Consider the following 9,668-nt stretch of genomic DNA (forward strand, 5'->3'; position numbering starts at 1 on the left):
CGCAAACTGGAATTTTGCGTGAGGGGCTGAACCATGGTTTGCGGGTGATTTAACAAGAGTAATTGCGTAACTGGTGGCAGGTGCAAAACTGTTGGAGACGCCCTATTTAAATGATGGTTTTGCACGTTTTGTGGTTTGCGGCAAAGTAGTTTGTGCAAACTAGTGCATTAAGAAATGTTTATCTTACAGTGACACCCCCACCCAATCCCCCCCCAAAAAAAAAAAAAAAAAAAAAATATATATATATATATATATAGGGTATAGCCCTGCGATGGACTGGCGACCTGTCCAGGGTGTACCCCGCCTCTTTCCCATTGACTGCTGGAATTAGACACCAGCACCCCTCGCGACCCCACTTGGGACAAGCGTGTAAAGAAAATGGATGGATGGATGGAAATATATATATAAACTTTGGCAACCTTTATTCCCTAAGGTGGTATGAATTTCTACTTCACTGCAGTAAAAAAAAACAAAAAACAAAAACAGGTGTTTTGTATTGGCCTGTAGAAAAATGCACATAACAAATGGCTCACAAGAAGTGACTGTGGATAAGATGACTGCACGCACTTCTGAAAAACGCGATTGGGAGATCCCAGATGCAAAAAAGTGCAATGTTGCAAGGAGTTTTGTGATATCTGGTATTGCGTGGGTCCTCCTTGTGGCTGGCTCCAAATCCATTCGGAGTTCCCCCAACAGCTCCAAAATGGCAATGCTGGATAAACGATATGTTTTGATGATCGTTTCCTCGTTCATTCCAAAAATATTCACACGGAGTGAAAAAATGCGTTCTCTGCGTCTCCTTGCTTCATTTCGATGTCTCCTTCTTGCGACAATAACCGCTGCCATGTGTGCGCAATTACGCATACAGACCATTTGCACCTTCTTTTGAAACGTGTTAAATATAGAGTCAGATACCGTTAGCAAAATTGCTTTCAGGTTTAATAAATCACTTTGCGAGTGCTAAATTAATATATTTACAGGTTCTCCTCCCACAAGACGCACTTTTGCGTGTAAACGCCCCATATTGCATATTCATTGCAGAAAAAGTACTAAATGGATAAGAGGCGCTATTTAGCACGTTTTAAAGACCAAATCCTTTTAGCACGCTGTTGATAGATCAGTTTGTAAATTTTTTAGCGCGCGCAGTGAAATAGCTCACGTTTTTATACACGCAAACCTTTGATAGATCCGGCCCTAAGTTTGTCTGAGTCTAACATTCGACAGCCAATTGCGTCACAGCGCAGCGCCAAGGCCTGTTCGGATTGGGCTCCTCGTTATGTGGCTAACAAATGCAGCCTTTTTTTTTGCCCGGAGGGGTTCGGTGTATCCTATGTAGCCTTTTGTATCCCGTTAATCAATGCGAGTCCAAGCAAGCCGGCTGCTCCTTACTCAGAGGAAACATGTAATTGGCGCAGAACATTGAATATTGTAAGTTCAGTTTAATATAATACAAGTATGTAAATAGTTCCGTTTGAAATTAATGAAAATAGTTGTTTTAAATGTTATTGATTCATGTGGCGGGTAATGTTTGGTTTATTGAAAGTTTTTAATATCTGTGCAGTGTGGGGACTATAAATATGATATATGCAGCAACAGTAGTGCTGCTGAAGCTTCTCCAAAAATATTATTAGCACCCAGAACAGTAGTGAGAAGTTCAGCATCCTGTTTTGTGTATCAACTGTTACGGTTGCTAGGTGACAGAACCTACAGGAGGAGATAGAAGGCTGGACCTGTTTCCTCCAGCCTCCTTATTTTACGCGACCTCGAAGGACCCAGTCCTTTTAGACCCCCTCCTTAGGAGGACACAACCTCTGAAATCGAACACACTCTCTGTCTTGTGTTCTTGTGCTGGTCCTGATGACATTTCATGAACACATTAAGAACGCACAAGTACATACATTGAGAAACGGCAAAGAAAGGATAGGGTAACTCAGCCCAACACGCATCAGACCCACTTGATTACCGTGCACTTCTGCTGCTTCTGTTGCTTGCGGTCAGAACGTAGCATTAGTTCTAATGGATCCTCCCCAGAGCCTCATGTCAGAACATCAAGAAAAACAAACCGAATGAATGCAAACAGCTAGATACCCTATATATAAAATGTCCATAAACTGCAGTGTTTTTGTTAGAACCTTATTTCTGTGTGAACAGCTTGTAAAGATGTATTGAAAACCAACTATTTGGTTGATCTGACGAAGCTTTTCCTTGATAATGTACCCTTTATCTCACGTTCCGCTTCTCATCCAGCAAGCTTTTTCTAATTCAAAATGTCAGGAATAGCGTTGAGTTCAAGTTATATACGGTAGCCCAACAAAGCCTTGTTTTTGTTTAAAAAACATGCAAATTGAAACAGACGAACAAGTTCACCCCTTTGCAATGGGGGTCGTCTGGGTTCTTTGTTCGCCTGCAATGCCCCATACCTGTCTATGTCTCTGAAACGGGTCATTAAAGGGAATTGTTGGCCTGGTTGAATAGGCAAGGTATTCTGCTCTGCTGTAAAGGGGTGGGGTTGCGGTGATAGCAGCAAGAGATCAACTGAATTGCTGCATTATAAGTTTTTGAAAGCTGGAATCTGAGTCCACCCCCCTCTCTCTTTAATGTTGGTTTTTCTTTCTTAACATAGATGGCTTCCTTCACGCCCCTCTCAAACCACCTATTTTAAATTGAAAAACCTTCCTGGATGGGAAGTGAAACATCTTCAAAGTCCATTGGATTGTTGTTTTTTTTTTTACTTTTTTTAGAAAGACTTGTGTAGATTATGTCCGAAGAGCAGGCAAACCTTAATCCTCCTAAATCAATAGTTATGCTTAACATAAAGCAATATCCCAAGTTATTTTTATGGTTTATGACACAGAACCAGTTAAAAGCACACATTCCTTATGACTTCTTCTGCTCAGGCCGTTGTGTCATGTCTGCATTAAGCATTGTGTACCTTTGTGTGTTTAAGTTGCTGCAGCAGAACTTTAACCGAGTGAAGCGGTGCATCATGGTCCTCCTCAGCTACGGTACCTACATCAACACCTGCTTTGAGTGGGAGTCGTCACAAAGGAGCATCATTGCATTTATTGTATGAAGAGCAAACATGCACCTTTAAACACAAACCGGCTGCTGCTTTCCCCTTTATGACTGTTTTCTTCTGCGCAGCTGTTTGTGGTGGTGGTGTGGAACTTTGAGCTCTACATGCTGCCCCTCGGCCTCGTTCTGCTGCTGGTCTGGAACTACTTCTTCTCATCAAGCAGAGAAATGTCTGAGGCGGTGAGAAATTATGCGCTTCTGTGCTTAGGTATATGTTTTGAAAGATCGTTCTTATTTTGAAGTTCTTTGTCTCTGTTCTTCAGTCCATGGAGACCATGTTTGATTGCGAGGATGAAGAAGAAGACAAAGAAGAAAAGGTTCGTATCTAAGGGCTCAGGACGTCATGTAGTGTAGCTAGTTGATTACATTGCAATCACAGCAGCCCCAAGAACAACACTGAGCTATATATGTCCTGAATGCAGTGTATAAAGCAGGGGTAACCAATTAAAAATCAGCGGGGTCCTAATAAAGAAAAGTAACGGTCCGTAGACATTCTTAATTATAATCCATTGCTTTACACAGCATTTAACACTGAAATAAAATGCAGGTGTTTATGCATCCATGTTACACATGTTATACAATGTTTAGATAAAAAATAGAACGTTCTTCCATTTTAAAATCGAAATTGTTTTTGAAGTAGAGAACAACAATCTTTCAGTTTGGTATATAGAAAATTTCCTGACTCACTTTTTTTTATTTTTTATAAAAAACAGTTGTTTTTTTTCTTCTTTCTTTGTTCTGTCTTAATGTTGGCAGTGGGCTTTATTCTGCCCTGCAAGGCTTTAAACCTGGTTTAAATGGAGACTAAGCCATTCTAAAGCACATATCAAGGAGCTCATTTTGAGCCTGGATCCAGATTTATTTTTGATTCTGTTCATGATGGAGAATCCTGCTTCACAGCAGCAGGTTGAGCCAAACATCCTCTAAATGTGCAGGGTCATCTTTGAGCACCATTTCACTTTTCTTTCACCAGTTCAACACAGTTCTTCCAGCAGTCCTCACTTTCTCTGCTCTCTTTTTCTCATCATCTTCTCCTTCTTTCCCATCGCTCGGCTTGCCACAGGTTTGCCTGCTGTGTCTAAAAGTAGCAGCAGCAGCAACCCAGGCTGACAGCAGCTAATTTTTAGTAGCAAATTTGTAATTTGCTTTGCAAGAGAGCTCTCAGTGCAAAGCATTCTGGGATATATCCGCCTCTTCTGAGGCCTTTCTTTTCTTCTCATACACTTCACATACACCTTTCCTCTAACGACCCTTGGCCATTTTCAAAGAACTGTGGTGAGAAAGGTGAGCTTCAATGGCTGTCTGAAACCGTAGCTCAGCACAGATATACGCCTGAAAGTGCGCACGTGCAGAAAAAGATAGCTAACATAGGACAGCCTTACCTAAACATATCACCAGAATCATTGACAATAAGGAGGACCACTTATTTACATGATCCATCTGTAAATAAAAAATCGTCCGCTATACCTTCAAAAGCAGCAAATCTACTTGCAGCTGTTCTGTAAAACATGATTAAGATATAAATGTTAAATATTGACAAAAGTATATCAGCAAAAATAACTGAGGTACAATTTACTGATGTAACAATACTAGAAGTTTACCACAAACTGGGACATTTTTTTTTTTTTTTTTTTTTGAAAAATAGCATTCCAGGTATACTTTTATTTCACTCTTCATAAACGGTCTGTTTTCGATATATAAAAAGTACACTTTCACATACACTTCATGTAGTCTTCCACCTAATTTACTTAAAAAGAAACTTTCAAATCTGCATACAGTTTATAAAAGTATTGAAGCACACTGAAATGTACCTTTTTGTTTACTAAATGATTCATCCATCCATTTTTCCATCCATCACGCTTTACCCCATGCAAGGCGGGTTCCACCCTGGACAGGTCCCCAGTCCATCGCAGGGCAACACAGAGACAAACAGGACAAACAACCATTCACAGAAACTCACACAGGAGAATTTATGACATAATTAATGATGTGAACAACAATATCCCATAATCATTTCATAATGAAAACAAAAGGTTCTTTTTTGATTAAAAAAGTCTGGGATTCTTCAGCTGAGTCAGATACAAATGTTAAAATAAAACAGACTCAGCTGGTCACAATATTTTCCCTCATATAATTGGCCAACACCATTGAAAAGATCCTATTAATTTAATAAAGTCTCCACAACCTTCTGGTAGTTAAGTTTGAATTGGGCTTAACTAGAATCTGTAACAATATAATCAGTACAAAGTATTTAAGATAAGTATAAACGGCAAACGTAAGTGGTTGGAGCTCTGTTGAGTTTTGTTTTATTAAGCTGAATCTAATTCAGAATTCAAAATTAAATTTTGCATAATTAATGAAATATATATTTTAGTAAACTTCTGGTATACTTGTATCAATGACACTGGTAAACTTTGAATATTTGTTTCTGTAATTGGAAATATTAATTTGAAGTTTACAGTACCTGTTTTTATAATTTGCCTTTTCTTTTATTCTAATTCCCTGAGAAACACAACTTTGGGTTTTCCTTTATTTGAATACACCGCCATCTAAATTAATGCAAATAAACATGCAGTAAATCACTGTGTATAACTAACCCGTCTAATATAAATACCCATTTCATGTCATTCCTGGAATAAGCTTTTCTAAAGTGTTCTGAATTACTGTAAGGCACCTATATATCATTTCAGTTTTATTCCCACTAAGTCAACAGTCAGGTTCTAACCCTCCATACTGGCTCATCTAGGCTTATAAAATCAGCTTCAAAGACCCAACATTTGATATTTAATCCTTTATACCATCAGGACTCAGAGCACAAAGGCTTCATGGATAAACTCTACGCCATCCAGGAGGTGTTCATCAGTGTGCAGAGTGCCCTGGATGAAGTAGCATCGTTTGGAGAGAGGTTAAAGAAGTAGGTGTTCTTCAGTTTTTAATGTGTGTGACCCTTAAATTGATTGCAAGGTCTGAAGCGTTTAGAACCAAACAGCTGAGTAGATCAACAACAACCCACAGAGATGGTTTGAAAGAGATTCATGGTTCACCTATTCTAAGTCTCTTTGCTTTTCTTTCTCTGATATGCTAAAGATACCTTTAAATCCTTCTGGGCTCCGTGTCAGAGGTGATTTATAAGCTCCAATTTGAACTCAGTTCAATTCAGTTTACTTCTATCGCGTCAATTCACAACTCATGTCATCTCAAGGCACTTTACAGTTCACCAAATCATACAGTTGGATTGATTCAAAGTTTTCTCTCTAAGGAAAACCAGTTGATTGCATTGACTCATTGACTCAAAGTCAATTCTTCACACTAAGCATGCTTGTTGCGACAGTGGAGAGGAAAAACTCCCTTTTAACAGGAGGAAACCTCCAGCAGAACCAGGCTCAGTGTGAGCGGCCATCTGCTGAGGCTGACTTGGGTTCAAGGAGACAGAAGCAGAGACACAAAAAGCAGCTATTAAAGGTGGCCCCGTCCAGGAAACACACAGCCAGGCAGACAAGCTCCGAGCCAGCTTACATGTCAGAGGATGAAGAGAGCACATCCAGCCAGTCAGTCAGAGAAACAGGACTACACGGCAAAAAGGCTGAACATCTATAAACAAAGGTGTTGATGGCAGCAGCACAGATGATATTTCTCTCCAGGATGGAGTCAGAGCCAAACAGGAGCAGATCAGATGAAGCTACTATGAGAAAAAGCAGAGAGAGCAGAACGTTAGAGATTGAAGTATCAGATTCTGGAGAGAGAGAATGAAGCAGAAGGATGAAAAACGGGTCCCTATGTCCTCCAGCAGTCTAAGCCTATAGCAGCATAACTATAGAGATAGCTCAGGATAACCTGAGCCACTCTAACTATAAGCTTTATCAAAGAGGAAAGTTTTAAGCCTAGCCTTAAAAGTAGACAGGGTGTCTGCCTCACGGACTAAAACTGGTAGTTGGTTCCACAGGAGAGGAGCCTGATAACTAAAAGATCTGCCTCCCATTCTACTTTTAGAAATTCTAGGAACCACTAGTAAACCTGCAGATTGAGAGAGAAGTGCTCTGTTAGGAACATAAGGAACAATCAGATCTCTGATATCAGATGGAGCTTGGCCATTTAAGGCTTTATATGTGAGAAGGAGGATTTTAAATTCTATGCTGGATTTAACAGAAACATGTAAAAAGTATTTCAGGGCCATTAAACCGCCTTCAAGTCTCAATTAAATGGATATTGACATGAAAGTCTGAAATTATTTATATTTGAAACTTGACAGTTAAACATAGCTACTAATCATTTTCCATATGGATCAAACCTGCGGAGTGTCTAAGTTTAAACATTAATTATTGCTCCTTTTCTTTCTCCCCTCCCTGTACTGCAGCACCTTTAACTGGACAGTGCCTTTTCTGAGCTCGTTGGCGATCGCTGCCTTATGTTTGGCCACATTTCTGCTCTACCTCATACCACTACGATACCTTGTGCTCGCATGGGGTGAGTAATGACTGTTTTGTCATTTTCTTTCATTATTGCAAATGGACAGTGTCTGTAAGTGTACTATCAACCCAGTTACAAAAGCCTCCTTTCCAGTAATGCTGGAAAATAAAAGGCATTTCTTTGTAGAATAAAACTGTTTTGAAATCACAGAGGCACACCAGTTTTGGCCATGTTACATTTGACAATAATAAACGGCTAATTTTTTCACTCTATCCCTTTAGATGCTGGTCATTTGCTGAAAGTGGGTTTGCCTCCACACTGAAGGGAGGATAGAGGGGTAGCAGCTAGTGTGTAGATCTATGCAGGCAGGCAGAAACACTTTTCTAAGCAACAGTTAAGTCATAACAATCAGCATAGGAAAAAGAAGCATTTAAGGCAAGGAAAATGTCTCCAAATCTCATTTATGAAGCAAGTATTTTCCACTTTTTTTCAGAATCAATGGAAATAACAAAATGTAGCATTTAGAAACCTAAAATAACATAAAAATCTAGAAAATATATTGAAACTGCTGATTTTCAAGTTAAACTAAGCCCCAGTGCATTTTCTGAGCTGTATTATTATTTTTTTCGGCCTTAGGCAGTGTAATAAAACAAAATCAGCGAATTTGTTTAAAATTTCCCTTGATTTAAAACATAGCTTTATCAAACGTAATTACAACAGATTTACCAAAGTATATGTCTAATCAACAGGTGTGAATAAGTTCACCAAAAAGCTTCGCGATCCATACAGGATCGATAACAACGAGCTTCTTGACTTCCTGTCCAGAGTCCCGTCTGATGTTCAAATGGTGAGTAAAGCTGCCATGAAACAAGTGGAACGTGTTGTTATGGTTTAAAGTATATTGTTATCCGTCTAATTGGACAGATGCAGTATTATGATCTGAAGATGGATCCCGGACAAAGCCCCAACAAACGCAGGAGGACCAACCCGAGCTAGCTCTAAACTGTGTCAATTTATTGTAATTTTAGATCTGATTTATTACCAGTTTCTCTTGTATATTTGATTCAGATGCAGAGAAATATTTTTTTTATTTTGTTCCTACCAGACTGAATTATTTTATAAGTATTTGAAAGAAAATGCATTTTTTTTTATCCCATTTATCTTTCTGCATATAAACATGTTTAAGTGATGAAAAATGAATTTGTGTTACACGTGCAGTCTGCATGCAGTGCTGGTGTTGCATGAACTCTCTAAAAACATTTCTTTTGAATTGAATGTATTTTCAGCGTGTGACTTTTCTAAAATCAGAGCTGCATGCTGTTCTTGCTGCTTATTAGTCAAATCCTCCTAGATCTGCACCGTTCACTTTTATACTTTAATTTAGTTTTTCCTCTAATTCATGTCAACAAGGCAAAGCAGTGCTATTGTGTGAATTTAGCACCAAATAAATCTCACTTATTTTTTCTCAGGATAACTACTGCTAAAAGATTTCTCAACTGAAATGGATCATTTTGAATTAAGGTGTGATTTTAAAAAGGTTTGCTTGTTTAAAACATGTGCAAACTGAGTAGCTTGTGCAAAAATAATCTCCAGACCGGGTGCTATAAATACTGCTTGTGTAAAATTAGCAGAAGAGTGGGCTCAAACATTTCTTTGTGTCTGCTTTTATATCTTGCTTAGCAGACTGTGCATAATACTGGAAGGAGCATATGCAAATACAAAATGTGTGATTTCCTTACATGTCGTGACAGGGAATTGCTTTTATTAAACCATAATGACCAATACTGTACTTATAATTACATTATTGCAATATTTTTGGTCAGGAGGTTGTTTAAGGACTTGTTTGAAGCAAATCCAACTCATCGTGTAAGTCTGAGCGTCGCACCTTCTCTTAATTTCTATGGGTTGGGGGGGCTTTTCCTGGTTTAGGTAATTAATCTGTTAAATGTAACTTATTGTTTTCATCTTGTTGCTTTTTTAAGGTAGTTTAAAGGGATAGTTCGGTATTTTTGACATGAATCTGTATGGCATCCCCATCACCAGCGGCATGCAATCACACTGACTTACCCCTGGCAGCGTCCTGTGAGCAGAGTTATCGTCCAGTTTTGGTCAAGCTGAAAGTAGTCCTGCAGGTTTTTAGGAACAGCGAAATAAAACTTTTCTCTTCCCAAAACATTATCGCTCCG

General features: G+C 38.9%; 1 protein-coding gene across 7 annotated transcripts in view; it reads left to right on the forward strand.

The window, feature by feature from the left end:
* The window catches only part of LOC119799207 (multiple C2 and transmembrane domain-containing protein 1-like), a 67,376-nt gene extending 58,373 nt beyond the window's left edge, over nucleotides 1-9,003 (forward strand). For all 7 annotated transcript variants that reach the window (XM_038309009.1, XM_038309010.1, XM_038309012.1 and 4 more), the window contains 7 exons: nucleotides 2,948-3,067; nucleotides 3,145-3,255; nucleotides 3,339-3,392; nucleotides 5,880-5,989; nucleotides 7,430-7,539; nucleotides 8,232-8,329; nucleotides 8,407-9,003. In XM_038309009.1, coding sequence (XP_038164937.1) covers nucleotides 2,948-3,067; nucleotides 3,145-3,255; nucleotides 3,339-3,392; nucleotides 5,880-5,989; nucleotides 7,430-7,539; nucleotides 8,232-8,329; nucleotides 8,407-8,478 — 675 coding nt within the window. In that variant the 3' untranslated portion in view covers nucleotides 8,479-9,003. The remainder of the gene's footprint in view (nucleotides 1-2,947; nucleotides 3,068-3,144; nucleotides 3,256-3,338; nucleotides 3,393-5,879; nucleotides 5,990-7,429; nucleotides 7,540-8,231; nucleotides 8,330-8,406) is intronic.
* Nucleotides 9,004-9,668: the final 665 nt, after the last annotated feature.

The sequence above is a fragment of the Cyprinodon tularosa genome, unplaced genomic scaffold (assembly GCF_016077235.1).
Source record: "Cyprinodon tularosa strain WSP-4 unplaced genomic scaffold, ASM1607723v1 ctg653, whole genome shotgun sequence".
Lineage (NCBI taxonomy): Eukaryota > Metazoa > Chordata > Actinopteri > Cyprinodontiformes > Cyprinodontidae > Cyprinodon > Cyprinodon tularosa.